At 42.9% G+C, this 27,215-nt stretch overlaps 1 protein-coding gene across 2 annotated transcripts; it reads right to left on the bottom strand.

Annotated features, from left to right (window-relative positions):
• On the bottom strand, window positions 1-26,792 carry LOC143984243 (uncharacterized). Of its 2 annotated transcripts, none has more exons than XM_077484527.1 (5): window positions 26,636-26,792; window positions 19,435-19,560; window positions 12,239-12,273; window positions 5,410-5,557; window positions 1-235 (listed from the first exon to the last, which is right to left on the bottom strand). In XM_077484527.1, exons 1-5 carry the CDS (start codon window positions 26,742-26,744, stop codon window positions 198-200), a joined length of 456 nt encoding a protein of 151 aa, XP_077340653.1. In that variant the 5' UTR covers window positions 26,745-26,792; the 3' UTR covers window positions 1-197. The 2 variants fall into 2 exon arrangements, with proteins under 2 accessions (XP_077340653.1, XP_077340652.1); XM_077484526.1 differs by having other exon boundaries at window positions 3-235; window positions 19,435-19,569.
• Window positions 26,793-27,215: the final 423 nt, after the last annotated feature.

Genomic DNA, 27,215 nt, shown 5'->3' with positions numbered 1-27,215 from the left:
AAGATAGAATAAAATATTTACAAAAATGTGAAGGGTGTACTCACTTTTGTGATATATTGTATATACAGTTGCGTTACATTTTAAGTGCTGGAACAGAACAACAATGTCCCTGGTCTCTAAAGTCACTACGGTAAGTCTTCAAGATGAAGATTTCACTGTCAGGTCCTTAAATTCCGCGATCATCGCACGCGATCGTCTCAGTCACTCGTTTTGATGCAGTATTTCCAAAAGCAAGCTGGAAGAGAGGGAAAGGGAGATTACAATGGAAGTTCTATAATGGGGGATTCCATACAACAAAGTAATCCTGGAATATCAGTATGATAACACAATGTATGCACATACTTTGGATCACAGTTTCTAAATGTAAACTTTTTTTTTACATGGGGTTGGACGGTATCCCTGTATACATATCTAATGGCTACTGACTATAGGTAAACAATCAGGTAACACACACTATATTACCACAAGTATTGGGACACCTGCCTTTACACGCACATGAACTTTAATGGCATCCCAGCTTTAGTCCATAGGGTTTAATATTAAGTAGGCCCACCCTTTGCAGCTACAACAGCTTCAACTCTTCTGGGAAGGCTGTCCACAAGGTTTGGGAATGTTTGACCATTTTTCCAGAAGCGCATTTGTGAGGTCAGGCACTGATGTTGGACGAGAAGGCCTGGCTCACAATCTCTGCTCTAATTCATCCCAAAGGAGTTCTATCGGGTTGAGGTCAGGACTCTGTGCAGGCCAGTCACGTTCCTCCACCGCAAACTCGCTCATCCATGTCTTTATGGACCTTGCTTTGTGCACTGGTGCGCAGTCATGTTGGAAGAGGAAGGGGCCATCCCCAAACTGATCCCACAAAGTTGGGAGCATGAAATTGTCCAAAATGTCTTGGTATGCTGACGCATTAAAGGGGTTGTAAACCCTCATGGTTTTTCACCTTAATGAATACTATGCATTAAGGTGAAAAACCTTTTGTACTGCAGCCCCCCCCCCACCCCCACCCAGACCTCACCCTTTTCTTACCTGAACCCAATCGTTCCAGCGATGGGGACAAGCACAGAAGCTCCAGCTGCTGTCCCGTGTCCTCATTGTATAGATTGATAGCAGCGGGAGCCATTTTGCCCCTGCTGCTGTCATTTAAATCCAGTGACACAGGAGCCAGGGGCCGGACAGAGTCTGGCTGTCTATGTCAATGGAATGCGGCTCTCCATGGGGGCACTCAGGAAAAGGAGGAGCCAGGAGCCTGGCCAGGGGACCGCCGAAAAGGAGGATAGGGGCCACTCTGTGCCAAACCCTTGCACAGAGAAGGTAGGTATAACATGTTTGTTTGTTATTTAAAAAAAAAAACAACAACAAACCTTTACAATCACTTTAAGAGTTTCCTTCATTTAAACTAAGGGGCCAAGCCCAACCCCTGAAAAACAACCCCACACCATAACCCCCCCCCCCCCCTCCACCAAATGATATGGACCAGTGCACAAAGTAAGGTCCATAAAGGCATGGATGAGTGAGTTTGGGGTGGAGGAACATGACTGGCCCGCACAGGGTCCTGACCTCAACTCAATAGAACATCTTTGGGATGAACGAGAGTGGAGAGTGCAAGCCAGTCCTTCTTGTCCAACATCAGTACCTGACCTCACAAATGCGCTTCTGGAAGAATGGTCAAACATTCCCATAGACACACTCCTAAACCTTGTGGACGGCCTTCCCAGAAGAGTTGAAGCTGTTATAGCTGCAAAGGGTGGCCAACTCAATATTGTACCCTACGGACTAAGACTGGGATGCCATTACAGTTCATGTGTGTGTAAAGGCAGGCGCCCCAATACTGTTGGTAAAACTAGTGTATCTCAAGGTTGGAGTCTAGCATGTATAGAGAAGTGGAACACGCTAACTTGAGGCAAAATAAAAACTGAGCCAAAGTAAGAAGAGACAGCAGAAAAAAGAAAAAAAAGGAGGAGGGAGGAAGAGGAGTGGGCAAAGCAGGGGGGAAAGGGAGGTGGGGAAGAGACAATGGGGGGGACTCTGAAAAAAAAAATGCAGAGACCGCCTCCTGAGAGGTCCAATGATTTAAAGTTTGAGAAGACTACGGCCAAGATTCTCCAAAAGACAAGAGAGATTCCAGGGACCCCAAACCCGTTTAAATGTCTTCATAGTGGAAGGTAAGAAATCACTCCATTCCCCCATCAATGCAATCAGTGTTAATGAGGGAACCCCTCCCACAGTGCTATTGTGTTCTACCGGTGGGGAGCGCAGAGAGCCGTCCTGGCCAGCAGAACACATCAGGGGCAATTTACTAAAACCGGAGAGTGCAAAATCTGGTGCAGCTCTGCATAGAAACCAATCAGCTTCCAGGTTTTATTGTCAAAGCTTAATTGAACAAGCTGAAGTTAGAAGCTGATTGGCTACCATGCACATCTGCACCAGAGTGTTAGTAAATCTCCACCTCAATCTAGCACAATCTGTGCTTGATTAGCTGCAGAGAAAGGAAGGAGAAACAATGGGGGTCTAATAGATCCCTGATGTCACTGTGAAGTTGACACATCACCTGCCTATGCTATCACATAGGGAGCTTGTTAGCCCCCTTGTAATAGCAATACAGTTAAAGAATAAAAAAAAAAAAGTGTTAAAAAATTAAAAAAATGTAAAGCACCTCCATTTTCCCTGTACAAACTTGAATAAAACACCAAAGTGGGAGCATTAATTCTAGAGCCATCATTCAAAGGCACATATGGAGAATTTTGGGTACCATCGTTTTTACAATTTCACAGGCACAACCTCGTCTTTTATATTTTAACAAAAAAATGGGAATTATATTGTGTTTGTGTGAGCTAAAATTATTGTTACTGTCTTTTTTCCTGAATATATGGGTTTGATAATGAGTTGGGCAAACATTGTGCAATATAAAAAATTGCAACTACCACAATGTTTAGGGGTTTAAAGTAATTTCTGTAAAAAAGCTACAGACTTGAACATGTGTGAAAAAAATTGCCCAAGGAGAAAATTGTTTAGGTAAGTGGTTAGTGGTAAGTGGTTAGTGGTAAGTGGTTAGTGGTAAGTGGTTAGTGGTAAGTGGTTAGTGGTAAGTGGTTAGTGGTAAGTGGTTAGTGGTAAGTGGTTAGTGGTAAGTGGTTAGTGGTAAGTGGTTAGGACCTATAGTTTTTATTTGGCAGCATGAAAACATCCTTGTGTTTTTAATATGAAGATTAAAAGCCATGCATATTTAATTCAGCTTACATCATATAGTGCCGGTACGAAATGAAGAGGTGCGGGACCACCCCTAACTGTTACACACATACAGTGCTTTGAAAAAGTATTCATACCCCTTGACATTTTCCACATTTTGTCATGTTACAACCAAAAACCGAAATATGTTTTATTGGGATTTTATGTGATAGACCAACGCAAAGTGGCACATAATTGTGACGCGGAAGGAAAATTATAAATGGCCCTTCATAATTTTTTACAAATAAATATCTGAAAAGTGTGGCGTGCATTTGTATTCAGCCCCCTTTACTCTGATACCCCTAACTAAAATCTAGTGGAACCAATTTCCTTCAGAAGTCACCTAATTAGTAAATAGAGTCCACCTGTGTGTAATTCAATCTCAGTATAAATACAGCTGTTCTGTAAAGCCCTCAGAGGTTTGTTAGAGAACCTTAGTGAACAAACAGTATCATGAAGGCCAAGGAAAACACCAGACAGGTCAGGGATAAAGTTGTGTAGAAGTTTATAGCAGGGTTAGGTTATAAAAAAATATCCCAAGCTTTGAACATCTCACGGAGCTCTGTTCAATCCATCATCCGAAAATGGAAAGAGTATGGCACAACTGCAAACCTACCAAGACATGGCCGTCCACCTAAACTGACAGGCCGGGCAAGGAGAGCATTAATCAGAGAAGCAGCCAAGAAGCCCATGGTAACTCTGGAGGAGCTGCAGAGATCCACAGCTCAGGTGGGAGAATCTGTCCACAGGATGACTATTAGTCATGGACTCCACAAATCTGACCTTTATGGAAGAGTGGCAAAAAGAAAGACATTGTTGAAAGAAAGCCATAGGAAGTCCTGTTTGCAGTTTGCGAAAATCCATTTGGGGGGACACAGCAAACATGTGGAAGAAGGTGCTCTGGTTAGAGGAGAGCAAAAACGTTTTGGTCTAAAAGCAAAACACCATGTGTTTGCCAGAAAACACCGCACATCACCCTGAACACACCATCCCCACCGTGAAACATGGTGGGGGCAGCATCATGTTGTGGGGATGCTTTTCTTCAGCGGGGACAGGGAAGCCGGTCAGAGTTGATGGGAAGATGGATGGAGCCAAATACAGAACAATCTTAGAAGAAAACCTGTTATGCCCTGTACACACGACCGGACCTTTTCACCGCAAAGGTCCGACGGAACGAATCTGTCGGACATTCCGATCGTGTGTGGGCTCCATTGGCCCTTTGCATGCCAAAAATCAGACGGACTTTAGAAATAGAACATGTTTTAAGTTTGTAGCGGGAAACCCGTTCGTCTGTATGCTGGTCCGATGGACCAAATACGACGAGCAGGCAGCTACAGCTACTGCCCGCGAGAATGTTTACAGCGCAATCCTATCGCTCTGATTCTTGGTGACAGGGTACTGTACATTTCGCGCTTGCTACAATAGAAAAAACTAATTTTCCTATCTCAGCGAGCATGAGAGGGAATGCCCCTCCAAGGCCCTTTGGTCTGGTATGGATTTTAAGGGGACGCTCCTACGCCGAAAAAAAAGGCGTTGGGGTCCCCCCAAATTCGATCCCAGACCCTTATCCGAGCACGCAGCCCGGCTGGTCAGGAAAGGGGGTGGGGACCAGCTAGCACCCCCCTTCTGAGCCATACCAGGCGGCATGCCCTCAACATGGGGGGGGGTGGGTGCTTTGGGGAAGGGGGGCCCCCTGCGGCTATCACTCGCTATTCCCCATCACTCGTCTATCATATAAAATCCCAATAAAACACATTTCTGTTTTTGGTTGTAACATGAGAAAATGTGAAAATGTCAAGGGGTATGAATACTTATTCAAGGCACTGTAGATACATATGATATTTGCACATGTTTAAGGTAGAACTAATCTAATTATCCATTTTGCTATCCTGATTAAAAATCTGTCAGGGGATGTGTGACAACAATGCTCAGCAGGTTCAGTGCCGGCGTCTCTGAAATGGGAGGGGTTAGGGGGTAGAAGACCTTCCCCTGAGGATACTAGTGATCTCTGAACATGGTAGAGTACAGAAAGTCTGCATCTCCAAACCTGAGTTTTAATATAGGAGCCGTTATGTTTTCTCTCGAGGCAAAAAAAAATGAAAAATCCCCCATGCTCTGCTAAGCTTTGTACATTTTTTTTCAATAAATATAGTACACATAAGGGAAGGTGATTTGAGTCCTCACCTCGTTTTTTGGACTTCCTGGGTAAGCCTTGTGAAACTTTCCTAAAATGCTTCCCTTTCATGGGACTGTGGTCTGCCAGTTCATCCGCTTGGTCAACAGATTCTTCCTGATGGAAAGCAGGGTTGGCTTGTTCTTCCCGTAAGTCTTCCTGCAACAGACCAAACACAACAGAACAATTATCTTATTATCATACATACGTGGTCCATATAGAGAACTTGGTGTCAAGTTATTCACTTTAAGGTCAGAAAGGCTTCCTCACAGTAAAGCCTCGTACACACGATCGGATTGTTGGCCAACAAAACTGTGGAATTTTGTCCGAAGGCCGTTGGCCCAAACTTATCTTGCATTCACACAGCCACACAATTTTTGCCCAACAATTACGAACATAGAGACGGACTACGTTGTTTTTCAGCTCTTTAGCGCCACCCTTTGGGCTCCTTCTGCTAATTTCATATTAGTAGAAGTTTGGTGAGTGTTGATTCGCACTTTTCATTTCGTGCTTTTCAGTTTGTTTCTGAACGGCCTTTCGGTAACCAGCCATGTTGCGGAATCGGAGGAGATAACGTATTATTTATTATTGGCCTTGGAGTTATTTGCTTTTACGTTATTTGTTTGGTTGAATAATAATGATTTGATTTGGTATATTTTCTATATTTTTGGATGCATAGAATGCACTTTTTGGTTAAGATCTATTGGCAGATATCATGTCTAATTTTATTTCTTTTCTTTTTTTAATGCACAATAAAAAAATTGTGGAGAATAATACTTGGCTATGTGTTTTACTTCAAATGACAGTTTGGGAGTAGACAGCTACATTTAAAAAATACAATGAAAAATTGATAAGGGACACCAACATAGTTGTATCTTTGCAAAAACAATAATATACACTCTCTATTTCCCTTTTCAATTGTGTATCACCACTGCGCTTAAAACAGAAAAGCTAAAACTAAGCCGCCACTATAAAAAGCAAATAGTGTACAGTATTCCCCTTCTAAATTGTGGAACAAGTGGCGCTAAATATAGTGTAAATTCACACCAATAATCACATGGTGAAAACCTAACAGCTCACTCTGCACACAGTGACTAATATCTAATATACTTAAAGCAAAATCAATTGTGATGAAACAAATTATCATCAAATACATTTTACCAAAACATAAAAAAACAACCTCTAAAGAAAAAAAAAAAACATTATTTATGGATGTTCTTGTTACTTTGTTACACTTTACAATCTTTTAAGGAATTTTCACTGTGATCATCTTTTTGTTTATGAAAAGGACACTGTTTGATATATTTTGAAACAATTTATTCATTTTCACTTTTTTCTGTGATGGATAGTCACTAAGCTTCACAGGGTGTTTTTTTCTTTAGAGGTTGTTTTTTTATGTTTTGGTAAGATTTATTTGATCATAATTTGTTTCATCACAATGTATGATAATTGATTTTGCTTTAAAGAGGAAGTAAACCCTGATGAGTTTACTTCCTCTTTCATTCCCCGCAAAGGTAAAGCATAATGGACTACTATGCATCGCGCCGCTGTCTACGGTGCATGCGCCATAGACAGCGGTGCCTGTCTTTCGGCAAATATCTCCTAAACCGTATAGGTTTAGGAGATATTTCTTGGACCTACAGGTAAGCCTTAATCTAGGCTTACCTGCAGTGGCGTAACTAGAACCTTCAGGGCCCCGATGCAGGAAACCATGGTGCCCCCCCCCCGACCTCCGGACAGGGCTCTTTTCTCCGAGCCCGATGGTGGAACACCAGGGCCCAGTCCCAAGTGGGTGGCTGCATATGAAGGAACCGATTTAAAAAACATCAATTACAGCCACTGTGCCCATCAAACGCCACCACTGTACCATCTAATGCCACCACTGTACCATCAAATGTCACTACTTTGCCCATCAAACTCCTCCGCTGTGCCCATCAAATGCCACCGCTGTGCCCATCAAATGCCACCGCTGTGCCCATCAAATGCTGCCAGTGTACCCATCAAATGCTGCCACTGTGCCCATCAAATGCTGCTACTGTGCACATCAAATGCTGCCACTGTGAATCCCTACCGCCCGCTCACTGTCTGCCCGCCACTTACCCTGTTTTGGTGGGGCAGCGGGTAACGGCCATGAGCGGGGTCCTCCATGCAGCCATCCTCATCTCCTGTCCTCTCCTCCTGATGGGCGTCCAATAGCTGTGTCTATCGTTTCAGCCAATCGGGTGATGGGTAAAAGACCTGCACACCTGATTGGTGGAGAGGCCGTTCAGTGTTAGGAAAGTGAATATTAATTCACTTTTCTAACACACCTGGGTAGACTGTGAGCGTCAAGCATGGCGCTCGCAGTTCACCTATTTTGAAGCCTATTATAGCCCATGGCTCTAATCAGGTGCTGCAAAAACACCCCCCCGCCGCTGTAATTCAGGCACCCGACACCCCAAAAGGGACCAGACACCTAAATATGGGGGTGGCAGCGGTGGCCATGGATAGATTCATGCTATGCTATGCATGAATCTATCCATTGGTCATAGAGGGGGTGGAACCTGTGCACCCTTTTGGATGCACCGCCACTGATAAACACATGCACACACACATGCATACATATACATACATATATGAACACACACACACATACATACATGCATGCTCTCTCACACACACACACACACATACAAGCATGCTTACACACACACACATACAAGCATGCTCGCACACACTCACACACATACAAGCATGCTCACACGCACACATACAAGCATGCTCACACACACACACAAGCATGCTCACACACACACACATACATTAATGCTCACACACACACACACACATACATGCATGCTCACACACATACAAGCATGCTCACACACACACACACACACACACACATACATTAATGCTCACACACACACATACATGCATGCTCACACACACACACATACATACAAGCATGTTCACACACACGCACACACATACATGTATGCTCACACACACACATACAAGCATGCTCACGCACACACATACAAGCATGCTCGCACACACACACATACAAGCATGTTCACACACACATACATGCATGCTCACACACACGCACACACATACATGCATGCTCACACACACACACACACACACATACATGCTCACATACACACACATACAAGCATGCTCACACACACGCACATACAAGCATGCACACACACACACACATACAAGCATGCTCACACACACACACACACACACACACACACACACACACACACACATACAAGCATGCTCACACACACACACATACAAGCATGCTCACGCACATACAAGCATGCTCACACACACACGCACACACAAGCATGCTCACACGCACATACAAGCATGCTCACACACACACACAAGCATGCTCACACACGCACATACATGCATGCTCACACACACGCACATACAAGCATGCTCACACACACAAGCATGCTCACACACATGCACATACAAGCATGTTCACACACACACACACACATACAAGCATGTTCAAACACACACACATACAAGCATGTTCACACACACACATACAAACACAAATACAGTAGATAGGCTTATTAAAAAAACAGCAGACATTTACCTTGGCTCTTCCTGCCGGGTACTGCACTCTAGGGGGAGACAAAGAGCACACACTGCTTTCACTAAGCCTAATGTGAGGAGCTCCCGCACAGTGCCGATTTCAGTTCGGCTGATGATCGTGAGCTCCTCTCAGCCTTCTCTCCTATCGAAGAGTACAGGGGGGCCTCGGGCCCCCTGCAGCAAGGGGCCTGGTCGCCAAGGCGATCTTGGCGACCCCTATAATTCCGCCACTGCTTACCTGTAAGTCAAAGTTGGTTGGACAGGGACCAGGTGTCAGGGGGAGCAATGCAAGTCTAAACGTGCTTAGCACAGTTTTTTTATTTCGATGGTTAGAATAAATGAATATTTTGGCCGAATAAAAGAATAGAAAAATTGGGGATTTTAGGTAAACGAGAAATATCAGACAAAATTAAAAAATAAAACATTTATTGTCTTTTTAAGGAAAACACAAAAACACTGTGCATACAAAAGCATGATGGAGACTTCATGATGGAGGTTCATAATCATATGAACAACCCACAATGAGATACATGAGCATATTAATTTATATGAAAACCCAGACGTGTTTCAATTCTTCACACAAATCTTTATTAGGGGGATGTATCAGACTGGTTAAATAAGACCAATGGTTACATAGTGATCATATTTCCTGAGAGGGGAATCCCCCGGAGAAAAGAGGCTATTGGAGCACAAAGGTCCCCATGGAGTTTGCCATTACTATTATATACCAAAACATATAAGGCTTCTGGATCCACTGAAAATGGATGGCAGAAATGCTTGGTAGTATATACACTATATTGTCAAAAGTATTGGGACACCCGCCTTTACACGCACATGAACTTCAATGGCATCCCAGACTTAGTTCGTAGGGTTGAATATTGAGTTGGCCCACCCTTTGCTGCTATAACAGCTTCAACTCTATAAGGATTAGCAAGTCTCCATTTTGTTATACTGTCTTCCATTTTAAACTTTGTATGACCAAGCTAGAATTCTAACTGCTAAGATATAGATGCTCGCTATTTGGAAAATATGCTGTTTTCTTAGAATGCCCTTGGCCGCGAGAGTTTGTACAGAGAAAGCCAAGATATGCAATTATCTTATATTCCCTTAACTGCGTCTGTGACCTAGAACGTCTGGATCACAGACTATTAGCACAATGTTGTTGAATATTGTAGTCTTATTCTTATCTCGTGAAGGTTCTGCTTATCCTGCTTGTTCTGTCAATAAACCTGTTACTAGGAAAAGTTTAGTGTACAGCTACGAGGGTATCCCTGATTGGCTACTCCACAGGGTGCCACCCCAATTGTCTCAGCATATAACCTGTTGTATTCAAAACATTAAATGTAATCATTATTCACATACATCTCGTGTATGAGTCTTGGTTATCTCACCGGTGAATGGGACTCCCAAGTACATCCAGACCACGGCCTAGGAAAGATAGGAAGAGGGAAATCGAGCACCTAACAGAGCAAGGACCCACCTTTACAAACTCTTCTGGGAAGGCCGTCCACAAGGTTTAGGAGTGTGTCCATGGGCATGTTTGACCATTCTTCCAGAAGCGCATTTGTAAAATCAGGCCCTGATGTTGGATGAGAAGGCCTGGCTTGCAGTCTCTTCTCTAATTCATTCTATCAGGTTGAGGTTAGGACACAGATGCATCCCAGTCAAGTTCCTCCACCCCAAACTCGCTCATCCATGACTTTATGGTCCTTACTTTGTGCACTGGTCTAAATCATTTGGTGGTTGCTTCAAAGTTGCTTCCAACTTTGTGGAAACCATTTGGGGATGATCCCTACCTGTTCCAACATGACTGCACACCAGTGCACAAAGCAAGGTCCATAAAGATATGGATGAGCGAGTTTGGAGTGGAGGATCTTAACTGGCCTGCACAGAGTCCTGACCTCAACCCAATAGAACACCTTTGGGATGAATTAGAGAGGAGATTGGGAGCCAGACCTTCTCATTCAACATCAGTGCCTGACCTCAGAAGTGATGCGCTTCTGGGAGAATGGTCAAACATTCCCAAAAATTCCCATACAATCCCAAACCTTGTGAACGGCCTTCTCAGATAAGTTAAGCCTACTATAGCTGCAAAGGGTGGGCCAACTCAATATTGAACCCTATGGACTAAAACTGAGATGCCATTGAAGTTCATGTGCGTGTACAGGCAGGCGTCCCAATCCTTCTGACAATATAGTGTATATTCAACCACATAAAAATAACAAAATAGTTGGCGGCTACCAAAATACAAAAATAAATAAGCAAAACACGTCCCAATCAAAAAGGAACAAACAAATGAGCACACCGAAATTAATTTGTTAGTCAACACCATCTAAATCTGTTAGTCCAATGCCGCGTACACACGATCGGACTTTTCGACGGGAAATGTTGGCTGAAAGTCCAACCGTGTGTACGCTCCATCGAACATTTGTTTTCAGACTTTCCGCCAACAAATGTTGGCTAGCAGGTTCTCAAATTTTCCGCCAACAAAACTTTGTTGTTGGACTTTCCGATCATGTGTACACAAGTCCATCACACAAAAGTTCACGCATGCTCAGAATCAAGTACGAGCCGGAAGAGCTCGGTCTTGTAAAACTAGCATTCGTAATGGAGATATCGCATGAATACTGAACTTCCTTTTTATCGGCTCGCCATACGACTTGTACGTCACTACGTTTGTAATTGTTGGCCAACATTTGTGTGACCGTGTGTATGCAAGACAAGTTGGAGCCAACATCCTTTGAACAAAATTCCATGGCTTTATTGTCGGAAAGTCAGATGGTGTGTTCGGGGCATTACACTACCCTTTTTTCAGATTGGCAAAAAAATTCTAGCATTTATTTAGTTACAGGATACAAGATTTAAGGGCATTAAGTTAACAAGGATGACGAAACCCCAAATAATTCCAATACTTTGAAGTAAGGGTCACAAAACCTTTGCTCATAAGACGGTTACATGATGGCGTACAACGAGTCTACATGATGAGTGAAACCAAATGAAGAGACAAATGAAATATACTACAAATGCTGGACTATCGTATAATCTCAGCAAAGGCACTAGATCACACCATGCAAACACCGGTGGACTTTACCATGTCCATGGTTCACAACTGTGGAAGTGCTGCACAATAAATGGGATCTTATCAACATGGCTGTTTCCTTTCACAGAGCAGAGATGTAGTAGAAAATACACAACGTAAAATGATTGAGGTCTACAACCTGCAGCCTGGAAACTTACCATTCTGTTCTTCTTTCCAAACAATTTGTTGTTGGCTGAAAGGGAAAAAGAACAATACATTAGATGTTGGTATACTGTCTACTGAAAGATTTAGGACCTGTTCATTTCACAACAGTGAATCTATTCAGTACTATTGGGAGTTGTGTTAACTTAGCTGAACGTACAAAATAAGTTATTCTATCAAAAACCATTTTACATTTTAAAATGCAAGTGTATAGACGACTGTATCCTACAACTAGGACTAACTCATAGGTGTCAGGACCTGGATCACCTGGTGGTGGCACTGTGCTTTCCAGAGGGGAAGTTTGTAGTTCCAGTGTCCACCAGCAGGTGTCTCCCAGCAGCCAGCAGATCCAAGTAATCAGCACCACTTGGTGCTGGCTGCTAGGAGGGTATTTAGTCCCTCTTCTGCTGTTACACCTTGCTCCATTGTTTTTCTTGCTACTAGCAGGGCAGCCATCAGAAATTTTTGGGCCCCTTACACAGCTTTAGACCTGCCCCCCCCCCTCCCGAGCCTGACCACCAACATTCCCCAGGACTTGCCTATGGGCCACCCTACTGAATCCGCACACCGGCCATCTCACCTGTATGCACTCAGCCCCCCCCCCCAATCCTGTATATATGTCAGCTCCCTCACATCTGTATATTTGTCAGCCCCCTAAACCTGTATATTTGTCAGCCCCCCCTTACACCTGCATATATGTCAGCCCCCCCCCTACACACACAGACCTGTATATATGTAGGCTCCCCACACACCTGTATATTTGTCTGCCCCCCAAACCTGTATATATGTCAGCCCCCTTCACACCTCTATATATGTCAGTTACCCCCACAGCTGTATATATGGTAGCAACCCCGCACACACACACCTGTATATATGTCAGCCCCCTCCCACCTCTATATATGTCAGTTACCCCCACAGCTGTATATATGGTAGCAACCCCGCACACACACACCTGTATATATGTCAGCCCCCCCACACACACCTGTGTATATGTCAGCGCCCCCCCGCCACACGCAGACACCCCTATATATTTGGCAGCCCCACATACACAAATCTGTTCACACACAGGCCTCTGGCCCCTCTCTGTACACAAACATCCCCGCTCCCTTACCTTCACAGCCCCTACTTGTAACTTCCTACCTGGTCACAGTTCGTTTTTACAAAGCTGGCATGTTGCTGAGAAGCATAGTACAGGCAGATCACTGTCATACGAGGGGTGCACATGCACATAGCAGCCAGAGGTGGCAGTAAATAGATACTGCTAGCAGTTATCTTGTTCCTCCTCTTGGAGCGTGCTCTCTGCCTAGTACCTTTACCCTGAACCAGAGGCATAACTAGAACCTTCAGGACTCTTTTCATCAATTCTAGTGCCCTTTCCTCTGGTCCCTGTCCTAGGGTGACACCACTCATTTATTTTACTGTATCTTGGAGATGCAGCATGGTCACCCTAGGACAGGGTTCTCCACACTTTCTAAACAAAGGGCCAGTTTAGTGTCCGTCAAACTTTTGGGGGGCTGCACTGTGGCCAGTGGAAATAGAAATAGAAATAGAAAATGTCCTGGATTCAGAGGGGGTAAACAATCCCCCATGATTGGTAATAGTGCGTTATATCGCTGGTATCACTAGGAGGAATAGTGAGCCATCATTGGTGTCAGTGCCTCATAGTCGGTATCAGAGTGCAGAAACTATTCCACACTGCCAGGCCACAGTTTGGAGAGCGCTGATATAGGACATGATATATTTTAGAACTACAGAATACCCCCCGACTCTTCTTCTCCATAACATAGTGTGGAGGTGCTCTGCAGTCCACGGAGGTGAAAGGTGAACTGGGCAGGGCTGAGAACACTGCTTGGGACTTTGGGTCAGATCACTGCAGAAAGTGTTTGGCTCAAACATGTTCTTGCATTTATCACACAGATATAACAAAACACTTTCAGTAAGGGCCGGTTCACACAGCGAGGCGCGGCGAGGCGTCTCCGACTTGCCTCGCCGCGACCTGCGGGGACCTCAGCGGCGACTTGCAGAGGACTTCTGTATAGAAGTCAATGCAAGTCGCCCCCGAAGTCGCCCAGAAGTAGTACAGGAACCTTTTTTCTGAGTCGGAGCGACTCGAGTCGCTCCTCTCAGAACGGTTCCATTGTACAGAACTGGGGCGACTTGCGGGAGCGAGGCGAGGCGAGCCGTGTCGCCTCGCATCGCCTCGCTGTGTGAACCGGCCCTAATATATTTGGACCAAAAGTACCTACATAAGAGAAGTTCATTGTTAGGGGTTTACTTACACTTTAACATAAGACAGTGGGTAGACTGACACACTGACACACTTCTGATCTAGAGCAATCAACCACCTATTACAAACTACCTTGCTCTAACTGTAAGTGACTTTCTTCACATGTTGCTGGAGATGGAGATTTTAATTTACACAACTTATTAATAATTAAAGAAGTTAATGAGGGAACCTGTAGGTGAGGAAGCATGGTCTCCCACCTAAAAAGTCTATGTCTATTTCTACAAACCCAAAAACATTGATGATGGCTTATCACTAGGAAGAACCTCTCCAATGGTAAACCAGGTGCCAACAGTTGCTGAAGATACTATTCCTATGTAGGTACAAATGAGTCCAGAATACAAATTTTGGTCCCCTCCTTATATCTACTGGTGGGATGTTTTTGTAGTGCCTTACTCCATAGTTCTGGCAGTGTCAACGCCTGTTGACGGGACCTGGCTTCCTAGTACTGGCAGTGGCAGGGTTCAGGCAGTGTATACCTCAGAAAACGTCACCCTTGCTCCCATGTCTCATTCTGTCGGCTTGTGGTACCAGGTACCACGCCTAATTCATGTCTTGAACTTGTGCTTCGTTACTTTTAGCAACTACACTCCTTTTCCTAGTCTTGCAAAGTTACCCATTTGTAGTGGTGTTACTTTATATCCTTTTGTGCTTTACAAGCCCTGGTTACCCTGAGTAAGCTGCAGGATAATAGTTTAATATGAATAATGTCCTTATTCCTAATCTAACTACTGCCCAGGCATACCACCATGAGGTGATAGTCCACTTTGGTTTACTACATGACTTGGACATCTTCCAAGAATATGGTGCCTTCAGCAGATTGCTAGACACAGCAGTCTCAATACCACAAACCATGAGCAGAACAGAAACAGAATCAAGGACCCTGGACCTCAGCCTTCCCCTTTTTTATCGCACTGGTGGGCTGGCTGGGATCAAAAGACACAGGAACTGGCCTGGTCCAGCTGCTAGCTTTCTATGATCAACATATTTCAGCCTACAGGCTATTTAGTAAGAGTGTTTTTAGCAACTGTTGCTGTGACCTGGTTTCCAATTGGAGAGCTTCATCCTTGTGATATGCCCTTACCAGGTCACTACTGGATGTATATGTTATAAGGTACTGCAGATGGGTGGCCCCTGCAGGCAAATCAACCGTGTTTAATGCGGGTTCATGCATGCCCCCCACCCCCTGCCGACACCTGCTATCATTGTACACAGTGGGAGTCTGTCAGCAAGTCCCAGCCAAGTCCCAGCCAATGATTCATGGCCAGGACCTGCTAAACAACTGTGTCCAATCACAGCCCAGAGCCCTGTGTTGACAATCAACACAAGGCTCTGTACAGAGAGAACGATCTTTCTGTTTCTTATCTCTGCAAAAAAAAAAAAGCTGAAGTGGATATAAAGTTTGCCAGGATAAGCTGGTTTGCATTGCTACCAGTGAAGTGTGATACATTTGAAGATTTGAGACCTAAACAACTGGCAGAAGGGTCCAAAGTTGTGCCTAGAGAATAAAATCAGAAAAATAATGGTGTTGATTTTTTTTTGTTGGAGGTTAGAAAGCCTTAGATGCATTCTGACTGGTTGCTTGGTGCAACACCTCTCCTTCTCCTTTCTGCTTGTTTTTCTTATAAAAACCACAGTGTCATTTAAAAAATGTAAAAAAAGGTTGATCAAGTACAGACAATAGATGTACGCTATTCCAACATTTCAAGTTGATAAATAGTCTGTAGTCATGATTAAACTTTTTCCTTGATTACTATGCAGCTATGCTGCCATATTGGGCATCTGACGCAGCTTGACGTCTTTCTAAAACCGTTTTGTCAAATCGAGGTAAGACAGTAGAAATAATGTTTGGAAACAAATTACTGTATGTTCTTTCCCCTCGTAAAAAGTCCTTTATTCGGCTCTAACAAATATAACCTCCTGACCTTGGACAAAGGATGTTAAAAATGTCTTCTTGTTTTGTCTTTATCAAGATGGTTGGCATTTTTTTAACTTGATTCCATTTAATAGATGGATAACGTGGCCGTTCTTCTCAGAACAACCCTCTGTTCTAGTGCTCGCAGTGTACATAGTCTCACATTCCTTTTATTTAAAAATTCAGTCTCCTGGAGATCAGGATGAACGCCTAGAAGAGCGTGAAGTGAGTGCCCTCGGGAGTTCACAATGAGAGGATGTGCTTGACATGGTCACCTTCTCTTGGCAACAGGTGCCTATCCGGATAATAGATTTTGGCAAATCAACAGAATGTGAATACTTATTGCTTTAGCCAAGCATTTGAATTATGAGGATAACATGACAAGGGGTCAACAAAGACACCCTGCACAGTCTGAAGCCACAACTAGTACACCGATCCAGTATACATGTGCGATTCGTTTTGTTAAAAAATTAAATTCAGATGACATTTTTGTTATTCGGATGTATCCAAATTTCAGAATCACAATAGTAATAAATTTCAACAAATCAGAATTAAATTGTAATGAAAAAAAATGGATTCATTCGTATTCATTTGTTTCAATCGGATGATGGAATATGATCGTTTGGACCTTTTGTTAATGGTTGAAGCATCCAAAATAATGTAACGACATAGTGAATGATCAGAATTGATCCGGATTCATTTGTTTTTATTCCAATGAGCGTAGAATGAATTATAAAAAATACACTGCACATTACATATCAACTGGAAACATATTGCAATAAATACAGTAAGGTATAAAAGTGAAATAAGATGATTCCTATTTATTGTGTTTGGATTGGATGGAGTTGGGTCCATCAGAATCCTAGGCATAACATAACAAATAAATTTGACTGTTCAGAAATAACTTCCAAAAATAAGAATTGATTCGGAAAAAACATATATATGAAACAAATACCAAGCTATGAAACAAATTCCGAAAATGAGTCATTCTAACGTAACGAATATGACGAAACAAAATGAATAACTTAATGAACTATTCTGAAATGCAACAAAACCAATTTTTCCGTTGTGCACATCTCTACTATCCAGTTTTGGGCCCCTTTCTACAAGTTAACAATAAATAACTCATTTAAAGCTGAACTCCAGGCAGATACAAGAGATTAATTGATGCGCTTCTGTAATCAATTATATCCAAAACTAGAGGTGAGTTGGACTGCTCAGGGTTTGGTTCGAGCAGGATTTGGCAAACATCAAGGAAGTTCAGATGCCAAACATGAACCCCATTGAAATCAGAGGGAGCCAAATCTGTCAATTTACAAACGCCCATTTTCTGGGCTAATAGGCAAGGGAGTGTCAATAAAATAGCCTGTTAGGGTGGGCACTGCCCTGGGAATAATGTACTAATGCATTTTTTTTTTAATTCCATTTGGCAAGGAGCAATGATTTTTTAAATGCTTAAAGTGGAGCTCAGCTCAAAGCACAGCATCCGGGCTCCCTTGTAAGGGAAACCGGCAGTGAAGCCTTGCAGCTTCACAGCCACTTCCCTACTGCACATGCGCGATCCGTGCTGCGCTTTGTGAATGGCCCAGCCGTGGCAGGAAGGAGGAAGGGGGGTCGAACTTCCAGGGAACCTCACCGTGGCACGGTCGCCTGGAAGTGGGGATGGGTACCTGTCAAAAACAGGCACCCGCTTCCCTGGAAAGGTGCCAAATGTGGCACAGGAGGGGGAGGGGGAAGCAAGCAAGCGGAGCTTACCCTTTTGGGTGGAGCTCCGCTCAGGGCCGTCTTTAATATTGATTGGACCCGGGGCAAAAAATTTCTTGGGCCCCCCCATGCAATTTCACTCTCCACCTGCTCTGAGACATACAATAAATAGCAGCTAGACTTAAAATCAGTTTACTGTATCAGATCAGACAGAAATTGCAATTGGTTGCCAGCAGTTACAGCATTTCATTACTGCTTACTGACTGGTTGCTAAAAGTTACAGCACACATTACGGCTCACTGGTTAGTTGCTAGAGGTTACAGCACATCATCTCCTCAGTGCAAGGGAGCATGATATACATAAGAATGCTGCCTTTATTTACATATCAATGCCACCGGCCGCAGCTATTTACTTATGAATGTTGCCGCTATTTACATATGAATGCCGGTTATTTACATGTAAACACAGGGTCTGCAGGTGAGTCATCTGTACACAACAATAGGGCAGAGCTGGGCAGCATTAGTAGCAGCACTTCACACTGATATTGGGACACAGCACAGGACTAAAACTTCAATGGACAAGGGAATTTAAACTGGGATAGTTGGCAAGTATGAGGAAGCTGCTTTGGGCCCCACAACAATGACAGTGCCCAGGGCAGCTGCCCCTTTTGCCCTGCCTTAAAGACGGCCCTGGCTCCGCTTTAAAGTGAAGCATTAAAAATGCCCAATTCCCATAAAGAACATGCCTCGGTGGGGTGCCCTACCTGCGTTGATGAGGAAAGGGGCAGGGATAGTGGTGACTTCATTGCTCAACAATGGGTACATTTGGGCAATGATGTAACTCCTCCAATCCTCGCTCATTTGCTTACGTGGCCAAGGAGTCCTGTCCATGTAAATAAATGGGCCGGATGCTGTCAGTGGTCACTAAGGATGCAGTGGTTGCAAGCACCTGCTGCTTTCTTAACAAGCATTGGCATCCGAACATCCAATGTCGCTCCAAACTTATGTTCAGAATGAACACTGAGCTCATCTCTATCCAAAACTAGAAAAAAAAAAAGATTTGGCAGGAAATATATTATAAGGTTTTTCTGAAATAAAATATTCCTGCATTTGGCTACAGAGAGTTTAAAAAAATAAAAAATAAATCATTGTAGACCATTACCAAGTCACTGACATGAAGAGGCTGATATCTATATCTATATCTATATATATATCTATATATATATTTATCTATCTATATATATATATATATATACATATATACACGGTGACCATAGTAGGAAATCTTACCTCTAATTCCAGTGATCTGAGCTGCAAATCTAGAACTGGCAATTTTTTCTGCTTTCTCCAATAAAGCTAAAAAAGTCACAATTCCATCGCGCTCGTCTGTCTCCGGGCGTTCTCGTTCTATTTGTTCTGATTCAACTAAAAAAAACAAGTTTATTCTTGACATATAAATTCATCAACTATTTTTTTATTTATTTTTTATTTGCTCTCTTTCAGTTTCAACATAATATATATTTTATTCCATTGCTGACCAATTATAATAGTAAGCTGTAGTGTTATATGTAAATCAACCAGACAGGAATCTTTTATGTGAATACACAGATGGAATACATAAAACTAAACCATTTTTCTGTCAAATGATTTGCCTTTCTGTTTATCCATTCCTGAGATTTACAAAGCTGCCTCTGACACACTGTCCTGTCTGGCAGGAGGAGACTTGATTTTATTTTCTCTGTTGCCGTTAAATAACACTCAAAGGTCTTGTCCCTCCTTATGACTGGACAGTGAAGGGAGAAGCAGTACACTGCTGAGATCATCTCTCTCTCACTCTACTCTCTCCTCCTATCAGCATTCTTGGACTGAAACACAATGGATTGACTCTTTGGGGGTTATTTACTAAAGGCAAATCCACTTTGCACTACAAGTGCAAACTACAAGTGCAAAGTGCACTTGGAAGTGCAGTTGCTGTAGATCCGAGGGGGACATGCAAGGAAAATAAAAAACAGCATTTTAGTTTGCACATGATTGGATGATAAAATCAGCAGAGCTTCCCCTCATTTCAGATCTACCCCTCAGATTTACAGAGACTGCACTTCCAAGTGCACTTTCAGTTCAATTTCAAATGCACTTTGCACTTGTAGTTTGAACTTGTAGTGCTACTTCTTCCTCTCCAGGTCTGAACCCTGCTGTGTAGGGGACTGCAAGAGGCTCATAATACCAAGTCAAATACAGGTACTCACTTCAATATAATATAATATAATAATGCATTAATTATTACAGAGCGGTAGCCATTTATGGGGGGGGGGGGGGGTTGTTTCTGGGGTTCGGCCTCGAGTTCAACTTTAAGGATCTATCTTATATTCATGATTTTCATTTTTAGAAAATAACATTGATGGGTATATTTATAAATCAGTCAAGCTAACAGTCACTGCAGGTATATACTCTGTATATCTAAAACACGTAAGATACACCTTCAGCGAAGGTTCAGTAACATCTGCTGCTTATAAAGACACCAGTATCAGCTAAGCACTGGACAAGTTCGGTTTAAAGTTAATTTAGCATAATTAAAAAAGATCTTAACCCTTTCATGACTAAGCCTATTTTTGGAATTTGGTGTTTACAAGTTAAAATCCATATTTTTTGCTAGAAAATTACTTGGAACCCCCAAACATTATATATATTTTTTTAGCAGAGGCTCTAGAGAATAAAACGGCGATTGTTGCAATATTTTATGTCACACGGTATTTGCGCAGTGGTGTTTTAAACGCAACTTTTTGGGAAAAGGGACACTTTCATGAATAAAAAAAAACAAAACAGTAAAATTAGCCCAATTTTTTTGCGTAATGTGAAAGATAATGTTACGCCGAGTAAATAGATACCAAACATGTCACACTTTATAATTGCGCGCACTTGTAGATTGACGACAAAGTACGGTACCTAAAAATCTCAATAGGCGACGCTTTAAAAATTTTTTACGGTTACCAGGTTAGCGTTACAGAGGAGGTCTACTGCTAGAATTATTGCTCTCGCTCTGACGATCGCGGCGATACCTCACATGTGTGATTTGAACACCGTTTACATACACGGGCGCGACTTCCGTATGCGTTTTCTTTGCTTCGCGAGCTCGCGGGGACGGCGGGCGCTTTGAATTTTTTTTTTTTTTTTTTATTTATTTTATTTATTTTAAAATGACTAAATTGTTTAAAAAAAAAAAAAAAAAATGTGATCACTTTTATTGCTGTCACAAGGAATGTAAACATCCCTTGTGACAGTAATAGGTGGTGACAGGTCCTCTTTATGGAGGGATCGGGGGTCTAAAAGACCCCCCACCCCTCCTTTACACTTCAATGTATTCAGATCGCTGAAAACAGCGATTCTGAATACCGGATATTTTTTTAAAACCGGCGCCATTGGCAGCCGAGTAAACGGGAAGTGACGTCATGACGTCGCTTTCGTGTTTACGATGAGGAGACTGGAACAAAGCCGATTACGGCTTCGTTCCAGTTCCTCCTCAGCAGCCAGAGCCGATGGATCGCTAATCGGTGCTCCCGATCGAGCGGGAGCACCGGTAACAGCGGCGAGAGGCGGCGGGAGGGGGGGACGTCCCCTCCCGCTCCTCCGGCATAACAGCCGAGCGGCTTTCAGCCGCATCGGTTGTTATGGCTGGAAAGCCAATCGCCCACTGTAAAAAACGGTACCGGGATGATGCCTGCAGGTGCGGGCATCATCCCGGTATACCCCCCGGAAGCCGAGTACGCAGATCTGCGTACGCTCGGCGGGAAGGGGTTAATGTCAAAAATTCTGAAAATCATTAAGTACGGTAGTATAATAATTCATATTAGCAGAATTTTTCTTTTTGTATAATTAATAGAAACAAAATCTTACACAAAGGTTTATTATTATTATTATTATTATTATTATTATTAATAATAATGATAATAATAATAATAATAATAATAATAACATTATGTACTGTATATTATTATTATTTTAATAATAGCAATAAAAGTACATTATAATAAAAATTATAATATTTGGTTGCTTAAACTGACGGATTTAACAGAAAAATATGATAGACTAAACACGAATCATTGTTATCTCAGTTTATTTAGTAATTTAATTCTGCTAATTGTAAGTTTTTAAAACATGCAATGCTAGCATTTAGCATACCTCCCAACTTTTTGATATGGGAATGTCGGACACCTATCAGCAAAAGTATGCAGGCATAGGACACACCCCTTGCCACGCCCCTTAAAGGAGAATTGTACAAAAAAATAAGATTGGTTAAACCCACAAGTGCTTTTTTTACAACTAATATTCCTTTATATTGGCTTTTGGAATTTAAAAATGCAGCAATTTAGAAATTATATGAAAGGTTTAGCACTGGAAAACACTTTTTAATAGATAAAAAGTTAATTTTATATACATCTATATAAATCAGACCAAAATGAGGGACAAATGAGGAGGAATGAGGGACAGAGGGACATTTCTCCAAATCTGGGACAATTCCTCTAAATCAGGGACAGTTGGGAGCTATGCTTTAGTGTTTTAATTTAATTTTCTAATAAGACTTTTATTGACATTTATATGTAGACCAAGTTGAAATGTAAACAGTTAGAAAATCTAAACATAGAAAAAAAAAACTACTATAACATTACAAGGGACACTCAGTTGCAGCAAATGTTTTTTTTTTTTTAAGTAGAATTAAACATTATAAACACCCCTGGAACAAAATAAAGACTTGTATAACTGTATTCATGTATCGGGATACTGTATTTTTAACTAGAGTGTTAAAGTGTATTTAAAACCTAATAACAAAAACGTTAAATATATTGCAGCTCGCCCCTCTTATCTCTAGATGTGGTGGTTGAATTCGTTTTTTTAAGCCTTTCCTTTCTGTTTATTATATTTTCACCTTGTGATCCTGCCAGTAACACACTTCCTGTCCTATGGTGACAATGCTCACATACTGCTGTATCTACAGAGGAAAAGCATTGATAACCTAAGAGAGGAAGTATGTTTGGACTACAGAACACCCCCTTCTTCTCCATAACATGGGGGGGGGGTGTTATGTAGTCCACAGAGATAGCTGGGAACAACCTCATCTGATAAAAGAGCACAGGGAGTTATCAGCTCACAAGACTTCTGGCAGAATCAGCTGGGATTTATTTGCACTTATCAAATAGATATAACAAATCACTTTCACCAAGACCAAACAGGGATCAGATGAGTGAAATTCATTGTGTGGCTTTATATACATGAAGATTTGAGGGATTCCTAGTGTAAGTCCTGTCCTCGTAGGAGAATGCTGAGAGGGGAATCGGCATGGGAAACAAACTCTGTGTGCATGGGAACACCTAGCCCTTGTTTGTACAGCCCTGATGGTAATGGGATTGATTTACTAAAGGAATAGGGCAGCCTTTCTCAGCCAGGATTCCATGGAACCCCGGGGTTCCTCCAAAGGTTACTAGGGGTTCCTTGAGCTATAAAACTATTTTGTTTCCCATTAACCACTGCCATCAATAATAGCTATCTTTAAAGAAGAAGTAAACTTCGTGTTTTTTTCCCCCCTTTTTTTCATAAAAACTAGCACATTATGTGACACTCACCTGCAAATGAAGTCCGCGTCATCCACGCTGCAGGCCGCATCCATCTTTGCCCGTCTTCTTTTCAGACTATGTGACTGGCCGGAGCCGCGGGATGTCACTCGTGGCACATGCTCCTGAAGAAACGGCACAGACGGGCGTTCCTTCAGAAAGCATGCACAGATGACATCATCGGTATACAGTAAATACCTCCTAAACGCCGCACATTTAGGAGATATTTACAGTACCTATAGGTAAGCTTTATTCAAGGCTTACCTATAGATACAAATCATAAAGGAAGGTAAACGACCTCTTTAAAAAGAGCAGTCTTCTCTCTGATGTCAATGCAAAAGTGTCCTTCTCCCACTGACCACTATTATAAGGGCGTCCTTCTCCCACTGACCACTAATATAAGGGGATCCTTCTCCCACTGACCACTAATATAAGAGGGTCCCTGTCTCACTGACCACTAATATAAGAGGGGTCCTTCTACCACTGACCACTAATATAAGGTGTCCATCTCCCACTGACTACTAATATAAGGTGGTCCTACTCCCACTAACCACTAATATAAGAGGGTCCCTCTCCCACTGAGCACTAATATAAGAGGGTCCTTCTCCCCCTGACCACTAATATAAGGGGGCTCTTCTCCCACTGACCACTAGCATAAGAGGGTCCTTCTGCCACTGATCACTACTATAAGGGGTCCTTCTCCCACTGACCACTAGCATAAGAGGGTCCTTCTGCCATTGATCACTAATATAAGGGGGTCCTTCTCCCACTGACCACTAATTTAAGAGGGCTCTTGTCCCACTGACCACTAATATAAGAGGGTCCCTCTCCCACTGACCACTAATATAAGGGGGCTCTTCTCCCACTGACCACTAATATAAGAGGGTCCCTCTCTCACTGACCACTAATATAAGGTGGCTCTTCTCCCACTGACCACTAATATAAGGGGGTCCTTCTGATACTGACCACTAATATAAAGGGGTCCTTCTCCTACTGACCACCAATGTAAGGGGTCTCTTCTCCCACTGACCATTAATATAAGGGGGTCCTTCTCCCACTGACCACTAATATGAGGGTCCTTCTCCCACTGACCACTAATATAAGGGGGCTCTTCTCCCACTGACCACTAATATAAGAGGGTCCTTCTCCCACTGACCACCAACATACGAGGCTCTTCTCCCACTGACCACCAACATAAGGGGGCTCTTCTCCCGCCAACCACTAATACAAGGGGGTCCTTCTCCCACTGACCACTTATATGAGGGCCTTGCTCCCACTGACCACTAATATAAGAGGGTCCTTCTCCCACTGACCACCAACATAAGGGGGCTCTTCTCCCACTGACCACTAACATAAGGGGGTCCTTCTCCCACTGACCACTAAAATAAGGGGATCCATCTCCCATTGACTCTTAATATAAGGGGGTCCATCTCCCACAAACTACAAATTTAACTGAGTCCTCCTCCCACTGGTCACTAATATAAGGGGTTCCTTCTCCCACTGACCACTAGCATGGGGGATTTTCTCCCACTGACCCTAATATATGGAGGTCCTTCTCCCACTGACCACCAAATTAAGGGGGAGCCATCTCCCACTGACCACTAATTTAGGGTGTTCATATACTACTGACCACTAATATAAGGCGGTTCTTCTCTCATTGACATTACTGTACCAGAAATAGTGGAATCATCAAATAGAATAATGTGCATAATATTTACCTGGAAGTGCCTTCACAATAAGGCTTACTGGGGGTTCCTTGAGCAATAAAATTATCTTTGTCTCCCATTAAGCATTGCCGTTAATAGCTATCTTTTGGAAGGGCAGTCTTCCCATTGATGTCAATGCAAAACTGTCCTTCTCCCACTCACCACTAATATAAGGTGGCCCTTCTCACACAAACCACTAACATAAAGGGGTCCATCGCCCACCGATCACCAATTTTAAGGGGGTCCATCTCTTACTGACCACTAATAGAACAGGGTCCTTCTTCCACTGTCCACTAACATAACAGGCCACTAGCATTAGGGGATCCATTCCATTGGCCACTAACATGGGGGGAGGGGGGCCTTTCATTCCACTAGCCCTTATCAAAAGGGGGTCCTTTTAAAAGTGACCACTAATATAAGGGGGTCCTTATCCCATGGGCCACCAATGTAATGCTCTACTACGAAGAACACCAATGTAAGAGGGCACTACAATTTTGTGTGTGTCATTTCATTATTATTGTTTTTGGTCATTTTGTGTTAATAAGTGGGGGTCGTCCCATATTATCCACCCTGGGCATACATAATCGTTTAGCAGGGATTCCCTGAGACATGAAAAATATTTCAAAGGTTCCTCCAAGTTTAAAAGGTTGAGGCTGGAATAGAACATATTAATTTTTAAAAAAGTGAATGCCTACTAAACTTAGTGAATGGGCTGTTCACCCTCAATAATCCAATCATGTGCATGCAAACTTGCATTTTTTAGTCTTCTACCTTGCAGATGGTTGAGTATACAAAGCGAACACAGCTTTTTTTTTACTTACTAAGAGGGAGATTTACTAAAACTGGAGCACTCCAATTCTGGTGCAATGGTAGCCAATCAGCTTCTAACTTCAACTTGTTCAATTAAGCTTTGACAATAAAACCTGGAAGCTGATTGGTTTCTATGCACAGTTGCACTAGATTTTGCACTCTCCAGATTTAGTAAATCAACCCCTAAGCTATGTGAACTTTGACATTGTTAAGTAAACAGCCTCTACTACTTTAGTAAATCAATCCCATTGCATCCATAAACAGGATGACCCGTAATTTTGTATGGTGGATGAAGTCATGGAATGGTCCTTTGGCTGTCCTTGCTCAATAGAAGCCATGCTATAAGACCTGTAATGTATATTTTGCACATACCTTCTCCGAGTCGCAGAGCGTCATCTCGTCCCTGTGGAGCACAATGCACAAGTTGGGTGGTTGAGAAAAGTGCCATCGCGACCAGAATAAGAATGACTACAGAGTCCATGCCTATCCACTAAGAGTGTTGCTATAGGTGAGCGCCTTCAAGGAAGGCTTGTCAGAGCTTTCTGGCACCAGGCGAGCTGCGGCCCCTTTTATAACCCAGTGTCCCCCCCAACACTTCGGAGACCCCAATCAAATTCCACTTTGCTCACTCACATTTGTGACATTTGGCGGCCAGTCCCTGACTCTTGTGTGTGGCTTTCATTGTGTCCTCTCGGTAATAGCCTTGCCAACGTCAGAGGCTCATTCTCTGCCTGTGCAAACAACATTAAATGTGTGTTATCACTGCTTGTACAGGGTCCCCCAGATGTGCGCGCAAACTGTGCAAAGGATTCTCTGATTCAGCTATCTGTGTTCCACTAAATATCTCAGGACCCTCATTGTCCTGGAACTGCATCCTAATAAGGGGCTAATTGCCAGCAATATTCAGGAGGCCCAATGACGACAGCAGTTGCCACAGTAAATCTCTGAATCG

The sequence above is a fragment of the Lithobates pipiens genome, unplaced genomic scaffold (assembly GCF_037356315.1).
Source record: "Lithobates pipiens isolate NorthernLeopardFrog02 unplaced genomic scaffold, aLitPip1_a1.2 Scaffold_16, whole genome shotgun sequence".
Taxonomy (NCBI): domain Eukaryota; kingdom Metazoa; phylum Chordata; class Amphibia; order Anura; family Ranidae; genus Lithobates; species Lithobates pipiens.
This window is presented reverse-complemented; position numbering and strand designations above follow the sequence as displayed.

Excerpts from the sequence above, each read along its gene's own strand:
- LOC143984243 (XM_077484526.1), bottom strand. The coding sequence starts at position 26,744 with ATGGACTCTGTAGTCATTCTTATTCTGGTCGCGATGGCACTTTTCTCA. Across the intron at positions 12,274-19,434 it reads TCAGATCACTGGAATTAGAG|CCAACAACAAATTGTTTGGA; the intron begins GTAAGATTTCCT and ends TTTCCCTTTCAG. Across the intron at positions 5,558-12,238 it reads TTGGAAAGAAGAACAGAATG|GAAGACTTACGGGAAGAACA; the intron begins GTAAGTTTCCAG and ends GGTCTGTTGCAG.